A 24,809-nucleotide genomic window follows, 5' to 3' on the forward strand; every position below is an offset into this window, starting at 1 on the left:
ACTGGGTTGCTGTGTAAATTGTATATTTTACTATGAGTTGCAGTTAAAAATGTCAAAACAGTGGACTTCTCCCATTCAGCAGGACTAAATGGCAACTTCTATCTCTTCTCCTATAAGGGAGTGAATTGTAAATAGTGGGGTACAAGTAATCAAGGGATGAGGAAAGAAGAGGGCACTTTAAGCTGAAAATAACAAGCCTATTAGTCAACCCTTCAGGGATTGTGGCCAAGGGCTTTGTCTGGGTGGTGTTTTGTAGCAGTGCTTGTCCAAGGCTAGGAAATAAAATTACGCTTGAGCAACCGGTTGCTGTGATGTCTCCACACCATTGCCAAAGCAGGAAACCCAGGAATTGTACAAAGAATTCAATTTTATATTTTTCCTGTGTCTGTGGAGCTGGTTCATGTAACTGGGGTACTGGTTATTGTGGTTAATTTTAGTAACAATATTGATACTAGCAGTACTGACGTTGTTGATTTGAGTTCTTTCCAGTTTTCGTAGGTCTTTTACATCAGTCTTCTCATTTAATTCTACAACAACCCTGGGCATAGTCAGCCAGGGTAGGATTACTTTAGAGGAAACAGGCTCGGAGAGGGTGGTCTGTGCTCATGCAGCCCCTGCTGTGTTTCCCAGTTCTCAGCTGGGTCCTTTTGGCATTTGAGGGGATCCAGTTAGTAATACCTCTTTCCATGCTGGAATTCAAAGCCTACTGAGAGACAGAAACACCAGTGAAGACAAAAATATCAGCTTAATTATGGACAAATGCTGAAATGAACCAGGATTATGACTACCAGGGGCTCTGGAAGACCCTCCTACTCCACCACAATTCAGTCCTAGATGGGACCCAATCTTTGAGGCATCACTGGTCTCACATAAAGAGAGGTCTTTAGGGATCCACCCTCTAAACCCAAACCAATCAACCAATCAACCAACCAACAAATGTGAGCTGGTTCTAGAGTGGCTAGGGGCGCCATTTGTTGCAGCTGGGACCTGGGATTTGGTGGCTACGAGTTGTGGAAGGAGCTCCCTTACTTCCTTCAGGGAGGGTGGGTGACTGGAAGCAGGAAGCTGGATAGGGCCGAGAGAAGCCAGAGTGGTGGGAGCTAGCCCGGATTAGGAGGCATGGGGAAAGAGAGCCTGAGCCTGGGTCCTACAGCAGCACTGTTATGTGTTTACTGACGTGGAAAAGCTCTGAGGTGGAGATACTGAGCCTGGATCCATTTTATGAGCCAAACTCTCAGTGGGGACTGAGGTGGTCTTGATCGGAGGTGCCTTAAGCAAACCCTCTCTGGAAGAAGGCATTCTGAAGTCAAAGGACCCTCCCAGCATAAGATCAAACAAGTAACTCATGAATAAAGATGACTAAACCCATAAGAAGCCACATCACTGTGCTTGAGAGTCGGCAGAAACAAAGGATAGCGATAAACAGCAGATTCAAGGGCTGCAGATGGTATTAAATACAGAATAGTTACATGGAAAATGCTTAAAGAGATTAAAATACCACCTTTTTCTGTACCTTTTCTACATTTAGATATGTTTAGATGTACGAATACTTACCACTGTTTTACAGTTGCCCACAGTAGTCAGTACAGTAACATGCAGTACCGGTTTGTAGCCCAGGAGCAATAGTTTATACAATACAGCCTAGGTTCGTAGAAGGCTCTACCACCTGGGTTTGAGTAAGTACACTCTAGCATGGTCACACAATGACAAAATTCCCTAACAACACGTTTCTCAAAACATATCCCTTTGTAAAGTGATGCATGACTTAACAAAGCATGACATATTTGGAAAAAAAGAAAACACTTCTAAATGTCTCATGCATCAATGAGAAACATTATCATAAACTTAAAAGTACTTAAAACTGAACAATAATGGAAATACTATATATAAAAACTTGTTGCATGCAGCAAAAAATGTTTCAAGGGGCTGGGCGCGGTGGCTCACACCTGTAATCCCAGCACTTTGGGAGGCCAAGGCAGGCGGATCACGAGGTCAGGAGATCGAGACCATCCTGGCTAACACAGTGAAACCCCGTCTCTACTAAAAATACAAAAAATCAGCCAGGTGTGGTGGCAGGCACCTGTAGTCCCAGCTACTCCGGAGGCTGAGGCAGGAGAATGGCGTGAACCTGGGAGGCGGAGCTTGCAGTGAGCCGAGATCGCGCCACTGTACTCCAGCCTGGGTGACAGAGCGAGACTCCGTCTCAAAAAAAAAAAAAAAGTTTCAAGGGAAATTTATAGTCTTAAATCTTTATATTAGAAAAAATGAACTTTAGTATCGTGTGTCCAATCTGAGTGGCTGGGAAAAGAACAACAGAATAGGCCCAAAGAAAGCAGAAGGAAAGACATAGTAAAAATATAAGCAGTAGTCATAAAATAGAAAACATCGATACTATAGAAAGGCTCCAGAAAGCTAAAAATTGGTTTTTTAAAAAGAGTAATAAATAACAAACAGGTCGGGTGCGGTGGCTTATGCCTGTAATCCCAGCACTTTGGGAAGCCAAGGCGGGTGGATCACGAGGTTAGGAGTTTGAGACTATCCTGGCCAACATGGTGAAACCCCGTCTGTAATAAAAATACAAAAATTAGCCAGGCATGGTGGCACATGCCTGTAATCCCAGCTACTTGGGAGGCTGAGGCAGGAAAACTGCTTAAGCCCAGGAGGCAGAGGTTGCAGTGAGCTGAGATCACACCACTGCACTCCAGCCTGGGTGACACAGCAAGACTCTGTCTTGGAAAAAAAAAGACAAACATCTGGTGGAACTAGGAGGAAGAAAGGGAGGAAGAAAGAGAGAGAGAGGGAGAGAGAGAGAACATTAACAATATGAGTAAAGGGATGTAATTACAGATGTAACAATGTTTAAAAAGATAATATGCTGTCAACAAATAATACCATCAATAAATGTGATATTGGAAAAAATGGAAAAATTCTTAGAAAATGTGTAACTTACTAAAACTGTGTCAAAATAAAATAAAAATTTGGAATTTCCCTGTAACATTAAAACATCAGTTCCATATGTTTTTACAAGACAGTTCTACCACACATAAACAAAAAAAAATTAATTGTATTTTATTTTAAGTTCTGGGATACATGTGCAGGATGTGCAGGTTTGTTACATAGATAAACATTTGCCATGGTGGTTTGCTGCACCTATCAACCCATCACCTAGGTATTAAGCCTCATATACATTAGCTATTTATCCTGATGCTCTCTCTCCCCCCGCACCCCTAACAGGCCTCAGTGTGAGTTACCCTCTCTGTGTCCATGGGTTCTCATTGTTCACCTCCCGCTTATAAGTGAGAACATACGGTGTTTGTTTAAAATGTTGGAAAAACATTTTAAAAATCCCTCCCCTAGTTACCCTTTAACTATAATAAGCTCATTTAAATGGCTTACAGAGAGAGTTGTTACCTGCTGAATCTTACCCACCTTTTCTGGAAGGAGATTCATGCCTGTTACTGTTATTCACTCCCTGTGATTCCTGCATGTCCTGGTCATACATCACTTTCAACCCAGAGCCCAGACTTGTACACCTGCCATTCTATAAAGGAGAATATTTGGGGAAGTGTCCAGTCCCCAAAAGCTTTTTCTGTTGCAAATGACAGAAAACTATCTTAACTTGGTTTAGGCAAAAAAGAGAATTTGTTGACCTAGGGATTATGTCAGTTTCAGGTGAGGCTATACCCAGGACTCTAATGATTTAATAGGAACCCGGTTTCTCTTTCTCACACTTGGCTCCTTTTTCTTGTGTTGGCTCCACCCTCAGACCAGCATTCTCATCATAGTCCCAGTATGGTGGCCAATAGCTCCCCGGGGTCCTTTTCCTTGAGGATCAAGTGACTCCTCTTTCAATGACTTGAATGGATGAGGTGCCAGCACTGGCCAGAAGGAAAGGGTTTTCTGGAGTCTAGTGCTTGGCTTAAGCCTATAAGCTTCTCTCCTCACCCCTTACTTCTGGAAGTAGAGAATGGCCATCCATTCTGCTGGAAAGACCATAGACTGAGGATGGGGGAGAAGAAAATTGAGCAACAGTTATCAAAGCAGGGGAGAAGGATGCTGGGCAACAAAAAATGAGAAAACCCCTCATACTTGGACATGACAGTAGATAATAGGAGTATTGGTATTGCAAGATCAGCCACCATATCTCAACAAGGTCCAGGGCACAGAGACAGGAAAGAGAGTTCTGATCTATGGAGGACAAGCCCAGGACTGGGCTCCTGGGGTGGGTGCTTTGAGTTGGCATGGAGGGTAGAGCTGGAATAGCACAGCTGGGGCAAACGTCAAGGTTAGCTGTTAAAAAATGAACTTTTAATGAATGAATTCACACATGCATTCATTTATTCAATAGTATTTGAAAGGCCCACCCTGTGCCACACACTTTGTTAGTAGAAGATTGGATTTGTGCAGAGGACTTATACACTGTGAGAACCAAACAGACAGAAACTATCAAATGAGTGAAGCAGCAGGGTGCTACGGTAGGGCAAGGTCAGGGCTGTGACAAACTGGAGAGTGTACACCCTGCCTGACTGGCCGGTCTATTTCCAGTACTAGTTAATTGGTATCAAGAGAAAATGCCAGGGAAATATTGACATGTCTTCCCTTTTTTCCCCCAAATCCCCCCAAAATCTGTATTTTTATATAAGATCTAATTTTTATAAGTTAACATCTAATGCAAAGTTTTAAATGGCTATAAAGGCCAAGCAAAACATGTCTAAGGGCCAGATTGCTTCCTCTGACCAGGCTAGATGGTCTATACAGTCCTTCTGGCTTAATTAGTCCTTGTATTCCCTAGCAGAGGGAGGTAGGTGGGAGGGAAAGGGTGGTAGCATTTCTAGTGGAAGCTAAAACAACAATAACAACAAAAACCAAAACAAAACAAGCAACAAACAAACAAAAACCAAAACCCTCAAATGCAAGAAGATAGATGCATGCAGAGCTGGGCTAGTCTGTCAATGGCTCCTGCTTTCCATGTTCTTTGGAGGCTGCCTATGTCCCCCTCTTCTCTTTACATCCCCTGACATCGCCCCGTCTCCATTCAGCTGAATCGGTCTTCATCTATGTCAAAATGGTGGGGAAGTGTATCCAGAAGAGTGTATACTGTTGAATAGAAAAAACAAGTAGTGCTCTCTCAGCTCATACAACACAATGACCAACCAGAAGATGCCTGTGACCAAATGTGTGTAGTTTCCTCCCCACAACAAGCAAGCAAGGAATTCTGCAGTGGAGACCAGTTGGGTGTCCTCCAATTCAATTCTGATACTACCTGCCTGGAGACAGTGTAAGATCCCACACGTTGAGGGCTCAGTCCCATAAGACTGCTTCTACTTCAGACACCATTTGCAATTCTGGGCCTCCAGAACTTCTGACCTACCTATTTCAAGTTGGGGCTGTCACAACCCCCTCTTTGGGTTCGATTAACTTGCTAGAGCAGCTCACAGAACGTAGGGAAACTTACTTACATTTACTAGTTTATTACAAAGGCTATTTTAAAGGATGCAAATAAACAGCCAGATTAAGGTAAGGTCTAGGGAGGGTCTGGGAGGGTCTTGAGTGCAGGAGCTTCTATCCCTGTGGAGCTGGAGTGTGCCACCCTCCCAGCAAGTGGATGAGGTCTTGTTCACCTTCCTGTAAGCCTCCATGTGTTCAGCTATCCAGAAGCTTCCCAGACCCTGTCCTTTTGGGCCTTTTGTGGGGACTTCATTGGATAGGTATGATTGGCAACTGTGCAGAAATGTGACTGGACAAAGGGTATGATCTACTACTAATAGGCTGAGTTGGTAAACCCATTAAGGCCTGCCTGTTCAGATTCTTCTTGGCCTCTCTGTGTAGCATTCCTTCCTCCAGGATATGGGGCAGGACCCCTTCTGAAATGGGGGTCTTAGGACCTACAATTAATAAGGTAGGTCAGGGAATTTCTTTATGGTCAGCTCCTTGACCATAAAGGTGGGGTGGAGGGTGGGGACTGCCTTGAGGAGAAACGGGAGCGGGTCAAAGGAGGGCAGGAAAAGATCAGAAAGATTGATTCTGTTTTCTGAGGCCTGCTTCTGAGGTCTAAAGTGCCCCAACATTATAACAGGGTAATGGGAGCTTTGAGCCAGGAATCGTGGATAAAAATGAGGCCCTTCTAGGGATAGTGCTGAAGGAAAGAACTCCCCAAAAGGGAAGCTATTTCATTTTCATGCATCCATCCATCCATGCATCCATGTATTCATCCATCCATTCATCCATTCATCCATGCATCCATCCATGCATCCATATATCCATCCATGCATCCATCCATGAATCCATCCATGCATCCATGTATCTGTCCATCCATCCACCATCCATCCATCCATGCATGCATGCATGCATCCATCCATCCATCCATCCATCCATCCATCCATCCATGTATGCATGCATGCATGCATGTATCCATCCTTCTATCCATGCATCCATCATCCACGGACCGATGCATCCATCCATCCACCATGCATCCATCTATGCATCCATGCATGCATGCATGCATCCATCCATCCATCTATCCATCCATCCACCCACCCAGCCACCCACCCACCCATGCATCCATCCATCCATCCATCCACCCATGCATCCATCCATCCATCCATCCGTCCATCCATCCATCCATCCATCCATCCATCCATCCATCCAGCTATCAATCCAGCCAGCCAGCCAGTGATTTATAAATTGTTGAATGTCAATTTATTTTTTATACTGCTAGGCACCAGGGACCCCACCAGCAATGGCCCTTTACTCAGAGCCCCCAAGCTCTTCATAGAATACAAATTCTTCTGCTAACTGGTTAAATCCTGAGGATAAAGACATTTTTGCAAATTGGTACATCATCATAATTGTTTTGTTACTGGCCAGATGCATTTCTCTCAAGCGGGAGCTGCAACTCTCAGGAGCATTCAGAGAACCAGCTCCTTATCCAAACATTCAGTGACTTAGGGACCCTTCCAACTTGCAATTCTTCCTTAATGTTTTGTGAAGGCAAATTTTCTACATTTTCAGGCCTCCAGAAAGGTCAGCAGATAGGTGTGGGGCCCATAGAGAATTTACACTACCTGGCAAATAGCAGTTCTTTGGAGGGTGATTTTAGAGTTCACAGCAGCTGCAAGAACCTAGTAGACTTATAACCCGTCTCTCCATTCATTACATTAAGTAAGTCACTGAAAAAGGTTTTATCATGTCACCAAAGCAGCCTTCCTTGGGCAGGGAAAAACCCACCATCCTGCTCACAGATAATCTCTGGCTACCTGTCTCACATCCAGGGAGGGGGTGCAGGGTGAGGTTTGAGGAATGGACCCCAGGGGTTGCCTTGGATATGACAATCTCAGGTCTAGCAAGGGGTACCCAGAGCTCTCACATTTTCTTTCCTTTATGTGTGGTTCCCAGGGCCAGGAGACCCAAAGCTAATGTCCTGTGGTGGGAATGGTGTCAAGCTATAGAGAACCACATTCCTATTTCAGTCCTGGCTGACCGTGAGGCCTCACCAGGGCTTCATGCAAGCTCGTTAGCATGAGAACCCATGTGAGTGCTAGGCAGCTGTGTCTGGCTTCTAGTGCTTGCTGGTAGCTCTTAGTAATCAGAGCTTCCCAAGTGGGGTGTCAGGAATGGGTTCCAGGTATGCAGAGGTATTGATCTTGGTGGAGCCCAGGGTGGTACAAGTTCCCAAGCCTTTCACCTATAGCTCTGACCAGCTTTGTCTGTTTATGCCAGAGTGCCCCAGTAGTGTTGTCTTCTATGCATGTTGGATGTAAGAGTTTGGAGGATACTGTCCTGGTTATCTCTAATCAGATAGCAGCTGACTATCTCATCCTGTGAGGCTGGCCTAGTAAGGACTGGGATGAGCACCGGTCTAGACCAGAGATGCTCAAGTTTCACTGTATATGAGAATCTCTTGGGGGAGCTTATTTAAAATGCAGATCCCCAGCCCCCAGCCCCAGAGGGTCTGATTGTCAGACTCAGAGGTGGGGTCAAGGTATCTTCTGCCACCACTAGCCTGGGTACCCCACTTTGAGAAGATATGGCTAAGGTGCTTGTCCCGTCTTTTGTCCTCTCTTTCTTTCAGCTTTTACTGAGGCTCTTCTTGATGCACAGGGACCTGTGTTGGGCCACAGGACTGCAAAGCTAAAATGACACTTGAAAGATTGAACAAGTGATTACAAGGCAGTGTGGTGAGTGCCAGCACCCAGCAAATGCAGACATTCTGAGAACTCCAAAGAGCCTGGGAGGCCTCCCAGGGAAGGCACCTACTGTCTGGTCTGAAGGAATGAGAAGCTCATTGGACAGAGAGGAGAGAAGTCTATTTAAGGTAGAGAAGGCTGCAGGGGCAAGATAGACATCAGTGGGTGGAGGCAAGCATGGCTGTTCTTTCTGGCTGGGGTAGGGTGTGGGCTGGGACAGCCTGGGGAGAATCCTGGACACAAGGCTGAGGAGTTTGCATTTCACTTGGAGAGCGATGAAGAGGTAATGAACTGGCGTGACCAGGTCTGCATTTTGGGGAACAAGAAGGAAATGAATGGGGCTGAGGCATGGGACTGAGGCTGACCCAGGCTCCAAGTGCTCGAGGCTCTGCCCCGGTGGCTCTAAGACTTGGGAAGGTTGCTTATCCTTTCTGAGGCTCCGTTTCCCCACAAGTAAAAGTGAGTGTGTTATAGAACTCAACTAGGTCTAGTCGTCTGGCACAGTAAGACTAGACATCCACACTGAGGTTGTGCAGCAGGAGAAAAGAAGGTGTTTATTGCAGGGCACCCGCAAGGAGCACCAGGCATCTCATGCTAAAATCCTGGCCTCCCCGATGGCTTGGAGGTAAGGGTTTTTAAAGGCAGGGGTAAATTTCAGGGAAGCAGAAGTTATAGGTAAAATCATAAATGAATACATGGAGGTCACACATTGGTTTTGGTCTGAAAGGGTAGGATATCGTGAGGCGAGGCTTACGGGTCACAGGTAGATTCAAAGTTTTCTGATTTGCAGTTGGTTAAGGAAGAGAGAAGCTTTGTTTAAAAATTTGGGACCAGGGGCCAGAGAAGAATGTTAACTCTGGCTCGTGGGTGTGACTCCCTTCAGGCCACGCAGGAAGAAATTTAGAACCAAGAACAGTGGTCGGCTCAGTCCCCACTTCCCCCTTAGCTGCTGCCTGTGTGCTGGTGGATCTGTTTGATAGGGGTCCAGGTGTTTGAAAAACAACTCAGGGACATATGTTAAGATGTTATCTTTAGTTTCTATAGGGAACCAAACATCTGACCCTAACTTTCTTGGCTGTTATTTTTAGTTATTATTACCTTCTTGCTTATCAAGTTGTTTATTTATGTCTCAGGACTAGCTAGGTCCCTGAAATTTCTCTTGAAGGAATTCAAGATTTTCCTTTATTTCCATGCTTGGGGGGCCTGTAGGTCCCTAAAAAAGGGGTCCTTGCTCCATCTCAACTGTAATAATATCTAAAGTACAGGGTCATTGGAAGAGTAAATGGCATGGCATATGAGAAAGCTTTTGGCACAGTGCCTGGCATCTAGTGACTGTCAACAAAATAATGTCCCTTGCATTCTCTAGCTATATGACTGGCAGCCAGTAGGCAGGGGGAGGGGCTGGGTGAGGGTCTCTGGGCAGGAGCTGGTAGGAGGCTGTCTCTCCAGGCCTGGACAAAGGGAATGCAGGTGGATGGAGGGCTGGGGACACTGTGGGGAGGGTCACTGGCACATCAGGCAAATAAATGGATGTGGAAGCCTGGGGCACCCTCTGCATCTGAAAGGAGAGGGGAGCAGGGGGTGGATTTGAGGTCATCCCGGGAGGTGACGGCGTGAGAAGTGGATCTAGGACAAAATTCTGGAGAACATCGTATTTGAGTAGCTGGCTGAAGAGAAGTCAGAAAAGGAATACAGGGAGAAGCAGGAGAGGCCACATCATGCAAGCTGAGGGCATGGCTGTGGCTGGCACCGGGCACTGTGGAGCAGTCGGCAGGAAGCTTGTGTCACTGGACCAGGCTCCAAAGGTCATGGCCGTCTTTGTGGTGCGGCTGGAAAAGCAAGGGCCCAGAGGGCACCGGACAGACTGTTGAGAAGATTCAAGGTCATGGGAGGAGGGCTTAAGAAAATGAAGTGCTGTGTGCAGGTTCTATGCCTTGGGGAAGGAGCCATGGGCTGAGAGCAGCTTTGAAGTGGGGAGAGGGGAGGAAGGAGGCAAGAGGCAAAGGCTGAAGGTTTCGTGGGCGGGTCAGGCAGGGAGTTAGTGGGGGCTGCCTGGAGGGTCCCAGTTGTCTCTGAAGGAGCAGAGACTTGAGCTGCAGCTTGACGGAGGGAAAGCATCAAACAGACAGGCCAAAGGACATCGTGGATTAGGATGAGGAGGAAAAGGAGGGACGAGGTGTGGAGGTGGAAAATTGGTTAGAAAGGGAGGGGATGAATTGCGGAGAGATAGCCTGACAGCGCAGGACCAGCATGGTAGCGAGGGAAGGAGGATAGCGTATCACTGGCCAGGTCTGGTCACTCCCTAAGGGCTGGGGCCTTGCAGGCCAGGAGGTGACTCTGTGGGCCAGAGAACCCTCCCAGTGCACTCAGGTGGGGTGGCTGCCACGGGAGATGGGCAGGGCCCCTCCTTGCAGACTGGAGGCAGGGCCGAGTTGTTGAAACGGTCCCTGATAGTTTGCTTTTCTGCCTTCTCTCTCCTCCTGGATTCGTGGTTTGTTTGTTTTGGCTTCCCCTGCACCACTTCTCCCCGCACCCCACAGTCTCTGGAGACTGAGCCAGGGTCTCCATGTTGCAGTTACATCTCATGTATTTAATTTGGCCCCCTTAATAAACAGAGGGTGGAGCAGAGGCTGTGAGAGAAGGATGGAATTAAAACCACAGCCTGGAGTAATGAGATCTCCGTTTGGCCTCCTTCCCTTCTTTTCCCACTCCCAGGCTCTGCTCCTCTACCCTCCTTTCTTGGAGAGAAACACAGCTCTGCTTGCCTAATGGAAGTCAGTGGGAAAATTCTGTTCACATTCCATATATAGTCGTCACTCAGTATGTGTGGGGGATTAGCTCCGGTACCCCTCACAGATACCAAAATCCACAGATGTTCAAGTGCCTGATATAAAACGGTGTCGTGTTTGCATGCAGCCTCCTGTATCTCTTAAATCACACATCCTCCTGTATACTTTAAATCATCTCTAGATTACTTAGAATACCTAATACAATGTGAATGCTATGGAAATAATTGTTATACTGTATTATTTACAGAATAATGACAAGGAAAAAAGTCTGTACATGGTCAGTACAGATGCAGTTTTTTCCAAATATGTTCAATCCTTGGTTGGTTGAATTATGGACACAGAATCCATGGATATGGGGGCAGACTCTATAACCTTGCTGGCATAAACCCATTCCACGGTGAGAGAGCTTTGAGGAGTGGAATCTGTTTATGAATGTATTTATAATCACATTTGGATGACTGCAGGCTTGCTCTTGGGCAGAGCAAAGTTGGGCTGTAAAAAAGGATGGGAAGATTTTCCCATCAATGGAAAACTCCCTGTTTGCCCTGACCCTTAGAGAAGGGAATGGCAGAAAGCTCTGAGTGATGTGGCCTTTGGGAGACCTCATGGTAGGGAAAAGCCAGGGAGCAGATCTGAGCTGCAGGGAGACGATCTGTACAGGAACTGACTTGTAATAAAATCAAATCTCAATTCTCCAGGCTTAGCGTTTACGACTCAAGATTGGATTCTGAAGTCTCATTCGTCTTCCGGGATTCTGCTCCCCTTGGCTCTCTGATACAGAGCTCTATGGCCACTCCCTGCTAGCTTTAGGTGGCTGGCCCAGCCCAGGTTTGATCTGGGATCATTGCTTCAATTTCCCTAAATACAGCTGAGTCAAGATTGGGGTACTTAACACAATATTGTTCAAGGTTCAGGAATGACAAAGGGGAAATAAACACAGAAAGGAACATGAAACCAGCCCAGGTGCCAGGAGCAAGGACAGCTGCTTCTTCTTCCCCCTCCTGCCCAGGGCTCTCTCCCTGGCTCTGGCCCTTCACAGAGGCCACCTTCTTCCACCTGTCCTGTCCCTGGGACATAGCTTTGCCTTGTGGGCCCCAGAGAACAATTTCCTCAGACACCATAAAATAAGCCTGTAGAAGGGAGAAACACAGACAAGCTTGGTTGGCTACTGCAATTCTTCTTTAGCTGTTTTCCACTCCCCAGCTTCAGTGGCAGCAGAGGGTCATGAGGTCATTTGTTAGGACAAGGTCCCCATTATTTGCATCTTGAATTTTTTTTTTTTTTTTTTTTTTTTTTGAGACAAAGTCTTGCTCTTGTTGCCCAGTCTGTAGTGCAATGGCGTGATCCCAGCTCACTGCAATCTCAGCCTCCTGGGTTCAAGAGATTCTTCTGCCTCAGCCTCCCGAGTAGCTGGGGTTACAGGCACACACCACCATGCCCAGCTGATTTTTGTATTTTTAGTAGAGACAGGGTTTCGCCGTGTTGGCCAGGCTGGTCTTGAACTCCTAACCTCAGGTGATCCTCCTGCCTCGGCCTCCCAAAGTGCTGGGATTACAGGCTTGAGCCACCATGCCTTGCCTTTTTTTTTTTTTTTTTTTGAGACAGGATCTCACTCTGTCACCCAAGCTGGAGTACGGTGCACAATTTCAGCTCATTGCAACCTCTGTCTCCTGGGTTCAAGCGACTCTCCTGCCTCAACCTCCTGTGTTGCAAATGACAGGATCTCATTCTTATTTATGGCTGAAGAGTACTCCATTGTGTATATGTGCCACATTTTCTTTATCCATTCACCTATTGATAGACACTGATATGGTTTGGCTGTGTCCCCAACCCAAATTTCGTTTTGAATTTTAGCTCCCATAATTCCCACGTGTTGTGGGAGGGACCCAGTGGGAGACAATTGAATCACAGGGATGGTTCCCCCATACTGTTCTCGTGGTAGTGAATAAGTCTTATAGGACCTGATGGTTTTATAAGAGGAAACCCTTTTGCTTAGCTCTCTCATTCTGTCTTGTCTGCCACCATGTAAGACATGCCATTTGCCTTCTGCCATGATTGTGAGGCCTCCCCAGCCACGTGGAACTGTGAGTCTATTAAACCTCTTTTTCTTTATAAATTACCCAGTCTCAGTTATGTCTTTATCAGCAGCATGAAAATGGACTAATACAGACACTTAGGTGCTTCCAAATCTTGACCATCATGAATAGTGCTGCAATAAACATGGGAGCACAGATCTCTCTTCAATACACTGATTTCTTTTCTGTTGGGCATATCCCAGCAATGGAATTGCTGGATCATGTGGTAGCTCTATTTTTAGTTTTTTGAGGAACCTCCAAACTGTTCTTCATAGTGGTTGTACTAATTTACATTCCCACCAACAGTGTGCAAGGGTTCCCTTTTCTCCACAGCCTCACCAGTCATTTGTTATTGCCTGTCTTTTGGATGAAAGCCATTTTAACTGGGGTGAGATGCTATCTCATTGTAGTTTTGATTTGCATTTCTCTGATGATCAGTGATGTTGAGCACCTTTTCATATGCCTGTTTTCCATTTGCATGTCTTCTTTTGTGAAATATGTGTTCAGATCTTTTACCCATTTTAAAAACAGGATTATTAGACTTTTTCCTATTTAATTGTTTGCTCTGTTTATATACTTTGATTATTGATCCCTTGTCAGGTGGATAGTTAGCAAATATTGTCTCCCATTCGGTGGGTTATCTCTTCACTTTATTGATTGCTTCCTTTGTTGTGCAGAGCTTTTTAACTTGATGTGATTTCATTTGTCCATTTTTTGCTTTGGTTGTCTGTCTGTGCTTGCGGGGTATTACTCAAGAAATCTTTGCCTGGTCCAATGTCCTAGAGAGTTTCCCCGATGTTTTCTTATAGTGGTTTCATAGTTTGAGGTCTTAGATTTAAGTCTTTAATTCATGTTTATTTAATTTTTGTACATGGTGAGAGACAGGGGTCTAGTTTCATTCTTCTGCATATGAATATGCAACTTTCCCCATACCATTTGTTGAAGAGACTCTTCTTTCCCCAGTGTATGTTCTTGGCACCTTTGTCAAAAATGAGTTCACTGTAGATGTATGGATTTGTGTCTAGGTTCTCTATTCTGTTCCATTAGTCTATGTGTCTGTTTTTATGCTAGTACCATGCTTTTTTGGTTACTATAGCTCTGTAGTATAACTTGAAGTCATTTAATGTGATTCCTCCAGTTGTGTTCTTTTTACTCAGGATGGCTTTGGCTATTCTGGGTCTTTTGAGGTTCCATATAAATTTTAGGATTTTTTTTTCTATTTCTGTGAAGAATGTCATTGGTATTTTGGTAGGGATTGCGTTGAATCTGTAGATTGCCTTGGCTAGTGTGGACATTTAAAAAATCTTGACTCTTTCAACCCATGAACATGGAATATCTTTACTTTTTTTTTGGTCCTCTTCAGTTTCTTACATCAGTGTTTTATGGTTTTCATTATAGAGATCTTTTACTTCTTTGGTTATGTTTATTCCTAGATATTTTATTTTATTTGTAGATGTTGTAAATAGGATTACTTTCTTGATTTCCTTTTCAGATTATCCAGTGTTGCCATATAGAAATTCTACTGCTTTTTGTATGTTGATTTTGTGTCCTGCAACTTTACTGAGTTTGTTTATCAGTTCTAATAGTTTTTTTTTTTTATAAAGTCTAGGTTTTTCCAAATATAAGATCATATTGTCTGCAAAAAAGATAATTTGACTTCTTCCTTTCCAGGTTGGACGCTCTTTATTTCTTTCTCTTCTCTGATTGCCCTAGCTAGGACTTCCAGTACTATGTTGAATAACAGTGATGACAGTGGGCATCCTTGTCTTCTTCCAGGTCTTAGAGGAAAGGCTTTCAGTTTTCTCCCATTCAGTATGATACTAGCTGTGGGTCTGTTGTATATGGCTTTTATCGTATTGAGGTACATTCCTTCTATACCCTATTTTTTGAGGATTTTTATCATGAAGGGATGTTGAATCTTATCAAATGCTTTTTCGCCATCAATTGAACCAATCTTATGGTTTTTGTCCTCTATTCTGTTGAAATGATGTATCCCATTGATTGATTTGTGTGTGTTGAACCGTCTTTGCATCTCTGGGATAAATCCCACTTGGTCATGATTAATGATTTTTAAAAATATGTTATTGAATTTGGTTTGCTAGTATTTTGTTGAGGATTTTTTTGCATCAATGTTCATCAGGGATATTGGCCTATACTTTTATTTTTTTGATGTGTCTTTGTCTGGTTTTGGTATCGGGATAATCTCAGCCTTGTAGAATGAGTTGAAAGTATTCCCTCCTCCTTTTATTTTTTGGAATAATTTGAATAGTATTGTTAATGGTTCTTTAGTTCTTTAAATGTTTGGTAAAATTCAACATTGAAACCATTGGGTCCTGGGCTTTTCTTTGATGGGAAACTGATTAGTATGGCTTTGATCTCATTACTTGCTATTGTCCTGTTCAAGTTTTGGATTTCTTCATGGCTCAATCTCAGTAGGTTGCATGTGTCTAGGAATTTGGCCATTTATTCTAGGGTTTCCAATTTATTGGCAATTTATTGGTAGGCTTTCCTGTTTATTAATAGCCTCTAATTTAAATCCTCTGAATTTCTGTGGTATAAGTTGTAATGTCTCTTTTTTCAGCTCTGATTTTTTATTTATTTGAATCTTTTCTCTCTTTTCTTAGGATAAAGATTGGTCACTTTTTTATTGTTTCAAAAACCAATTTCTGTTTCTTAGATCTTTTGTATTTTTTTAAAATTTCAATTTCATTTATTTTTGCTCTGGTCTTTATTATTTCTTTTCTTCTACTAATTTTGGGTTTGGTTTACTCTTGCTTTTCTATTTCTTTAAGATGCATTGTTAGGTTGTTTATTTGAAATCTTTCTACTTTTTTGATGTAGGTGATTATTGTTATAAACTTTCTTCTAGTACTACTTTTGCTATACCCCATAGGTTTTGGCATGCTGTGTTTCCATTTCCATTTGTTTCAAGAAATTTTAAAATTTTCTTCCTAGTTTCTTCATTAACCCACTGGTCATTCAGGAACGTACTGTTTAATTTCCATGTGTTGGTATAGTTTTCTAAATTTCTCTTTTTTTTGGTTTCTAGTTTTATTCCAGCATGGTCAGAGAAGATACTTGATATTGTTTCTTTTTGTTTTTTTTTTTTTTTTGAAATTTTAAGACCTGTTTTGTGGCCTAATATATATGGTCTATCCTTGAGAATGATCCAGGTGCTGAAGAGAAGAATGTGCATTCTGTAGCCATTGGATGAAATGTTCTATAAATATCTATTGGGTTCATTTGGTCTATAGTGCAGATTAAATCTGATGCTTCTTTGTTGATTTTCTGTCTAGATGATCTGTCCAACGCTGAAAGTGGGGTGCTGAAGCCTATTATTGTATTGAAGTCTATATCTCTCTTTAGCTCTGATAATATTTGCGTTATATATCTGGGTGCTCCAATGTTGGGTGCATATGTATTTACAGTTGTTATATCCTTTTGCTGAATTGATTCCTTTATCATTATATGATGACCTTTAAAAAATCTCTTTTATAGTTTTTGTCTTGAAATCTGTTTGGTCTGATAAAAGTATAGCTAAACCTGCTCTTTTTTCAGTTTTCATTTGCATGGAGTATCTTTTACCATTCATCTTTTTATTCTCAGTCTATGTGTCTTTATCGGTGAAGCATGTTTCTTGTAGGCCATAGATCATTGAGTCTTGTTGTTTTATTCATTCAGCCACACTATGTCTTGATTGGAGAGTTTTGTTCATTTATATTCAATGTTATTATTGATAAGTAAGGACTTACTCCTGCTATTTTGTCATTTGTTTTCTCTTATTTTTGGTGATCTTCTTGTCCTTACTTCCTTCTTTCCTGTCTTCCTTTTAGTGAAGGTGATATTCTCAAATGGTGTGTTCTAATTTCACGCTTTTTATTTTTTATTTATCTGTTGCAATGTTTTTCGAGTTTACCATGAAGTTTGCAAATAATATCTTATAACCTGTTATTTTAAGCTGATGACAACTTAAAACTAATTGCATAAACAAACAAGCAAGCAAAGACAAAACTAATACAAATTCTACACTTTAACTTCCTCCCTCTGATTTTTTTTAACTTTTTGTTGTTTGTATCTTATTGTACTGCCTATGTCTTAAGAAGTTGTAGTTATTATTTTTGATAGGTTTATTTTTTAGTCTTTCTACTTAAGATATAAGTAGTTTACACACCGCAAGTACAGTGTTATAATATTTTGTGTTTTTCTGTGTACTTAACTGTGACCAGTTTTTTTCCTTCGGATGATTTATTGTTCATTAACATTCTCTTTTTTCATATTGAAGAACTACCTTCAGTGTTTCTTGTAGGACAGGTCTGCTCTTGATAAAATCCCTCAGTTTTTGTTTGTCTGGGAAAGTATTTCTTCTTCATGTTTGAAGGATATTTTCACCAGATATACTATTCTAGGGTAACAGTTTTTTCCTTCAGCACTTTAAATATGTCATGCCACTCTCTCCTGGCCTGTAAGGTTTCCACTGAGAAATCTGCTGCCAGGTATATTGGAACTCAATTATATGTTATTTGTTTCTTTTTTCTTGCTGCTTTAGGATTCTTTCTTTATCCTTGACCTTTGGGAATTTGATTATTAAATGCCTTGAGGTAGTTTTATTTGAATTAAATCTGCTTAGTGTTCTATAACCTTCTTGTACTTGAATATTGATATTTTCCTCTAGGTTTGGAAAGTTCTCTGTTATTATCATTTTGAATAAACTTTCTACCGCAGTCTCTCTCTCTACCTCTTCTTTGAGGCTAATAACTCTTAGATTTGCCCTTTTGAGGCTATTTTCTGATCTTTTGTGTTTGCTTCATTCTTTTTTCTTTTGTTTCCAATGTGTGTTTTCAAATAGACTGTCTTCAAACTCACTAATTCTTTCTTCTACTTGATCAATTCTGCTATTGGGAGACTGACGCATTCTTCAGTATGTTAATTGCATTGTTCAGCTCCAGAATTTCTTCTTGATTCTTTTAAGTTATTTCAACCTCTTTGTTAAATTTATCTGATAGTATTCTGAATTCCTTCTCTGTGTTATCTTGGATTTCACTGAGCTTCCTTGAAATAGCAGTTTTGAATTCTCTGTCTGAAAGGTCACATATCTCTATTTCTCCAGGATTGGTTCCTGGTATCTTATTTAGTTCATTTGGTGAGGTCATGTTTTCCTGGATGGTGTTGCTGCTTGTGGGTGTTTGTCAGTGTCTGGGCATTAAAGAGTTAGGTATTTATTGTAGTCTTCACAGTTTGGACTTGTTTGTACCCATCCTTCTTGGACAGGTTTTCCAAATATTCAGAGGGATTGGATGTTGTGATCTAAGTCTTTGGTCACTGCTGCCATATCTGCTTTAAAGGGTACCCCAAGCCCAATAATGCTGTAGCTCTTGCACTAGTAGAAGTACTGCCTTAGTGGTCTTGGGTAAGATCCAGAAGAATTCCCTGGATTACCAGGCAGAGACTCTTGTGCTCTTCCCTTACTTTCCCCAAAACAGAGTCTCTATCTCTGTGATGAGCTCCCTGGAGCTGGGAGAAGGGTGACATAAGTACCCGTTTAGCCACCACCATTGGGACTGCACTGGGTCAGACCCAAAGCCAGGACAGCAACTGGGCCTCACCCAAGGCATGCATTGACCACTGCTTGGCTAAAAAGGCCCAAGAATCCCTACAGTTAGCAGGTGGCATACTGAGCCAGGTTTGTGTCCTTTCCTTCAGGGCAGTGAAGGACCCTCCTGGCCCCAGGAGGGTCCAGAGATGCCATCCAAGAGCCAGGACTAGAGTCAGGAACCTACCTGGTGTTCTATTCAACTGTGGCTCAGCAGGCACCCAAGCCGCAAGCAGAGAATCCTTCCCACTCTTCCCTCTCCTTTCCTCAAGTACAGGGGTCTCTCCCGTGACCACTGCCACCCCAGACCTGTGGTAAATACTGCCTGGCTATGTTCAGTTGAGACCCAGGCTTCTTCAGTCAGCTTGTGGTGAATGCTGCCTGTACCTAGCCCCTCCCTTCTAGGCAGCAGGCTTCCCTCTGGCCCAGAGCAGGTCCAGAAATGCCATCAAGGAGCCAAAGTCTAGAACTGGGGACCCCAGGAGCCCATTTGATGCTCTACCCTACTTGGGCCTAGCTGTACCAGGTTCTTAGGATTTTTGGTTCTTATGAAGGTGCTTTTCTGTGTGGATAGATGTTTAATTTGGTGTTCCTGCAGGTGGGACGAATGCTGGAAGCTTCTATTCAGCCATCTTGCTCTGCCTCCCCCTCATTGTGTTTTCTTGTCTTTTTCTTTTTCTCTGAGATGGGGTCTTGCTCTGTCACCCAGACAAGAGTGTAGTGGTGTGATCACAGCTCACTGCAGCCTCCACCTCCTGGGCTCAAGTGATCCTCCCATCTCAGTCCCCCAAGCTGGGATCACAGGTGTGTGCCACCATGCCTGACTATTATTATTATTATTTTTTATTTTTATTTTTTGGAGACGGGGTCTTGCCATGTTGCCCAGGCTGGTGTTGGGATTATAGGTGTGAGCCACTGTGCCTGGGTCCATTGTGCCTTTCAATGACACATTTTAAAAAGTTTCCTGGCAGGTCCTTGGTTAAGGCTTCCTTCTGGGAGTTGCTCTTTCCATAAATCATGGTAAGGAGGTTGTGTCCTCTGAAGCTGAGCCCACCCTGGCCCTCCTGGGCATGCGGAGAGCAAAGCCTCCTCCCAGTTCCCTCAGGGCTGAGGGAGGGCTGGAGAGATGCATGTTTTAGAACAAGGGCATAGTCTGTCCCTTCGGGCTTCTCAGAAGGCCAGGATCACAGTGGCTGTTTTCTGGCCTCTGGGTCTCCCCTTGAGCTGAGGAGGAGGAGATGTGGCCACCTGGTTAGGCTTGGAGATTCATGGCCTTTTCCCTGGATTTTTGAGGGTCTTATTTATTTTCTCAGGCTAAGTTCCCACCTGGTGGGAAGCACTGTGCAGGTTCCTGGGGATGCAGCCCTGCACAGCCCAGACTGGACTCCTTCCCCATGGGGCTTACAACACACGGGAGAGGCAGAGAGATTCAAGCGCACAGAAAAACACATGAAGATTCAGCCCTGTCATCTTGTGCTAAGTGAGTTCCACATAATTCAATTATAAAATGAAAGATTGTGTTTCTGTGAGCTTCATAAAAATGAATTATTTCTCTGTCACAAAAAGTAAAGATAGTGCAAATGACACTGTGCATTGTAGTCCTTACACTGAATTGAGAACATCTCAAATGGTCCTGAGGCCACCACTTTCTGGACATTGCATCTCCTGTCCCAAGACACGAGCTAGGGCTTTGCCTCCTCTAGACCGGGACTGGGTGCTGGCTATGGGAACAGCATGTGCAAAGGCCTGGAGCCTCCTCTGTGTCTAGCCTGATGGGTGCCAGGTGCGGACGCCAGGACCACTAGCATCTCCTGGGCAGCCCCAGCACCCAGCCTGGTGTCAGCATATAGTAGGGCTCACGGGTATTTCTGGACTGAGGGAAGCTCTAAGGGGAGGTGCTCAGGGCCCAGGAGGCAGGGCTGGCCTGGGAAACATCACTGCACTCCTTCCTGGCAGCATCTTCTCTCTTGCCTTGGCAGATGTTCCAGGAAAGCTGGTCCACGCCCTTCCCGCAAGCCTTAAGATGACTGCCTTTTGCCTGCATTTAAATGCAGCGTACCAAATGTCAGTTGGCCACTGACTCATAACCTTTCTGAGGCCATGCATGCCTTTGAAATGCTTGGGAGAGCACTTCTTACAGAAAATCCGTATACTGCACCCACCCAATTAGATATGGAGTGTTCTGGGGTCCTCTCCGCTGGCCTGCCTGCGAGGCGGCCCCACTGTACAGCCCAGAGACCCTGGCTCCCATCCCACCTGGCCCCTCTCCCTCCAGACTCTCTGATGCCTGCTGCGTCAGGTGTCCCAGCCTGCCCTGGGAGATCTCCCGACCAGGCTCTGCCTCTCTCCTGTGCCCACAGCTGGGCCCAGGGACAGTAGACAGTCAGACCAGCCCCACCTGGTAACTCAGGCTCCTAGACCCCAAACCTGAGGGGCTGCCGTGATGGCGCCCCCAATAGCTCTCCCTGTCTCTCCCTGGCTTTTCCTCCTCTGAGAGGCCTGGGAAGGTTCAGAGGCTCCAGATGCTGGAACACTCGCCTCCCTGCAGAGGCTCAGCCAGCCCTGCTCTCCCCTTCTCTGTGATCCCTGTGGTGCTGCCCCGCTTGCTGGCTTCTAGTGTCACGAATGCCTCTGCTTTCACTCCGTCTCCATCTTTGCTTTCTAGTCTGCACTGATTGCGACATTTCCACCACTCTCTTGTTAGAACCCTGGACTCCCTTACCCCTCTGCCTTTGCTGCTCCTGCCTGGTGAACCTCTAGCCCTAGATGGCCCCAAGAGGGTGTCCTCCCCAGCAACCGGTCTGGCTGTTCTTCCTGTGCTTCCCTCCGCCTTCCCTGTGCTCCTACGTCACCTTTCCTCCCTCACTACCAGGCTGTCTTCCAGGCTGTCTTCCATTTCCCAGGGACTAAGGGAGGTGAGAGGGGCAGTGGCACTCTGAAAAAAGACCAGAGGCAGCAGGGGGTGGGGGGAGGAAGAGACTCTGAAAGTGAGCAGTACTCAGCCGTACCCAGCAGGACTCAGGGGCCTGGTCGTATCCGGCAGGACTCAGGGTGTCCAGCACACCCAGCAGGACTCAGGGCCCCTGGCTGTATCTGGCAGGTCTCAGGGTTCTCAGCCGCACCCGGCAGGACTCAGGGTTCTTGGCTGTACCCAGCAGGTCTCAGGGTTCTCGGCTGTATCCGGCAGGTCTCAGGGTGCCCAGGCATACCCAGCAGAACTCAGGGCACCCGGCCATACCCAGCAGCACTTTAGAAATACTCAGCAGTATTTAGGGTGCTCTAGTGTGGACTTTGTCCCCCCAGTGCCTTGGGCTGAATTGCGTCCTCACAAAATTCACATATTGAAGTCCCAACCCCCAGCCAGGACATCAGAATGTGATTGTACAGTTAACCCGTGAACAACAAGGGGTCAAGGGCACCAACCCCCTTGTAGTCAAGACTCACATATGACTTTTGACTCCCCCCAAACTTAACTGCTAATAGCCTACTGTCGCCTGGAAGCCTTACCAATGACAAACAGTTGATGAACACATATTATGTATGCTATATGCATTACGTACTGTATTCCTACAACAAAGTAAGCTAAAGAAAATGTTATTAAACACAAAGAAGAGAAAATCTATGTATTAGTTATTGAGTGGAAGTAGATCCTCATCAAGGTCTCCATCCTCCCGTCTTTGTGCTGAGTAGGCTGCGGGACGGGGTGGGGGGTCCTGCTGTCTCAGAGGCAGAAGAAAAACCTCATGTAAGTGGACTCACAAAGTTCAAACACATGTTGTTCCATAATCTCCTGCGTTTGCAGATGGGGCCTTTACCGAGGTAATTAGGTTACCATGAGGCCATATGGGTGGACCCTAATCCAATAGGACCAGTGTTCTTATGAGAAGAGGAAATGAGGGCATAGATTTGCACAGAGGAAAGCCTGGGCGAAGGCGCAGGGGAAGGCGCTGTCTGCAAGGCAAGGAGAGAAGCCTCAGAAGAAACCAGCTGCGAGGACGCCTTGATGTCAGACTTACTTCCAGCCTCCAGAACTGTGAGGACATTTTTGCTGAGGCCTCCCAGTCAGTGGTGCTGCGAGCTGGAAGAAACCTTGGAGGACATCTCATGATCCATCCACTTCTGTTTACTGATGGGGAGATGAGGCCAAGAGCGGGAGTGCAGGGCCACAAAAAGGGTCAAAGACAGTGCTCCCAGGCCAAGGCTGGCTTCTTAGCCTGGGGGACGCCAGGACCGAGGTGCTGGAACAAGAGAAGCTGGGGGAGAGAAAGGAGGGGTGCAGGTGACTGGATTGTAACTATGACATGGTCCACATCGCTCTTCCTCCTGCGTTACATTGGCTGTTCCAGAGCTGTAGCCTGAGGACTAGGCTTTATTGCTGAACACAGTCCTGTATCCAGACATTTTGTTCTGTTCATGCAGCCCAAAGCTGCACTTGGCTGCTGCTGAGCATGGGGTCAGCCAAGATCCCTCTGGATCTATGTGAAGCGAGCCTTGCACCCAAGAGCCCACGAGGCCCTCCTCATGGACCCGGCCGCGTGGCAGGAGCTGAGGGCAATTCTCAGACCTAGAATCCTCACTTGCCCTTTTCAGGCAAAGACAGAGAATTGATGGACATCTTGAGGCTCCGTCCTTCAGTGCTCTGCGAGCCCAGGCAGCTGTCAGGAAAGGGACAAGACCAGGGACTGGGGATGTGGAGGGAAGGGGCAGGTTTGAGGAGATCCTGGGTGATGAGAGAGGGACTCTCCAGGCTAGGGCATAGATGCTCTGGGTCCGCCTATCCCAGCCTCTTCACTGTCAGTGAAGTCATGTCCACTGCCCATGACAGGGAGCCTGGCTGTTACCATCTTTTGGAAGTTGGACGCCTGCTACTGGCAGTGGCTGGAGCAATGCTACCGCCTAGTGGCCTGATCTGCAAGTGCAGTCAATGGATGTGCCAGAGATCTCAGAGCTGCCCTCTGGGACCCCCACCCCACCTCTCCTGGGGTCACAGACTGCCTTTTGGTCAGCCTGTCTTAGTCTTGTCTGTAGCCACCTGTCAGCCTGCCTCCAGCTGTGTTTACCTCGGCATGTCCCTTCCGTTCTGGCTCATGTTAGCCACTGCTCTGTGGCGTATCTCTGTGGCGTATCCCTCTTACCCTGTCTGCCCTGCTGGCTTGGGCTGGCTGTTCCTCCGTGTCTCATTCCATCAGTTTCCGCCTCACCCTCTGCTGGGCCCTGGCTCTTTATTCTGCTCCTCACCTGTTTTAGACTTGCTTCTTGCCCCCCATACCCCATCCCTGTGTGCCCGAGTTGGGATCATGCCTGGGGTCATGTCTGCCCTCTTATTAACATTGAAGCTGGTTCTTGAAAAATACAGAGGCTTTTCTGCTTTTTCCAGGATGAGTCAGGAACTCCTGGAGTGAGCAGGGCTCAGGCCTCACCCAGCAGTGACCTCAGAGAGGGTGTGCAAGGTCAGAGGAGCCTCTGGCTGAGCTCAGCACTGTGACAAGAGACTTTCCAAAATGCTTAAGGGTCTGGCCGGGGCTAGGCGTGCTCCAGCAGGTGTCAGGGAAGAAGAATGAGTGAGCTGGCTGAGTCGCCTGGCCCCACCTAATGTTGTCTCCTCCCTGAAGCCTCCCCTCCCTTCTGTGCTACCGCAGCTCTTAGGTCTGTGGCGTCCCATCCTGAAGCCACTGGTGCCATGTGATGGTTTGCATTTAAATTAATTAAAATGAAATGAAATGAAAGACTCAGTTTCTCAGTCACACTAGACACATTTCAGATGCGGAATGTTCACACATGGCTAGTGTCTATTGACCATATTGAGTAGCACAGAAGAGAACATTAGCCGCATCACGGAAAGTTCTATTAGTCAGCACTGTCTTAGAATAATCTTTGGAAAACCTCCCTTTCCTCTTATACTACCCTCAGGATAGGATCATGATGTGTCCATCTCAGGATCCCTAGGGTCCAGCATGTCAGGTTATATACATTTGTTGGCTGGTTGGCTAGATGGATATAAGGATGGATGGATGGATGGATGGATGGGTGAAGGGAGGGAGGGAGAGAGGGATGAGTATATGGGTGGGTAGATGGGTGGGTAGATAAATAGATGGATGATGGATGGATGGATGGCTGAATAGATGGATGATGGGTGGGTGGGTGGAAGGATGGGTAGGTAGAAGAATAG

At 45.4% G+C, this 24,809-nt stretch overlaps 1 protein-coding gene across 7 annotated transcripts in view; it reads left to right on the plus strand.

Annotated features, from left to right (window-relative positions):
- Positions 1-24,809, plus strand: part of LOC123568680 (uncharacterized) — a 183,234-nt gene that overhangs the window by 59,386 nt on the left and 99,039 nt on the right. For 2 of the 7 annotated variants that reach the window (XR_012423791.1, XM_074015448.1), the window contains one exon: positions 19,954-20,221. The exons of 2 other annotated variants lie outside the window; for them this stretch is intronic. Coding sequence is in view for 3 of the 5 variants with exons in the window: in XM_074015448.1 (XP_073871549.1) it covers positions 19,954-20,124 (171 nt within the window). In the remaining 2 variants the exon portion in view is untranslated. Of the gene's footprint in view, positions 1-8,071; positions 8,190-19,953; positions 20,222-24,809 lie in introns of those variants that run through there. 3 more of the 7 variants (XM_065529106.2, XM_065529107.2, XR_012423792.1) reach the window with 2 other exon arrangements.

This window comes from Macaca fascicularis, chromosome 14, assembly GCF_037993035.2.
Source record: "Macaca fascicularis isolate 582-1 chromosome 14, T2T-MFA8v1.1".
In the NCBI taxonomy this organism is placed as follows: domain Eukaryota; kingdom Metazoa; phylum Chordata; class Mammalia; order Primates; family Cercopithecidae; genus Macaca; species Macaca fascicularis.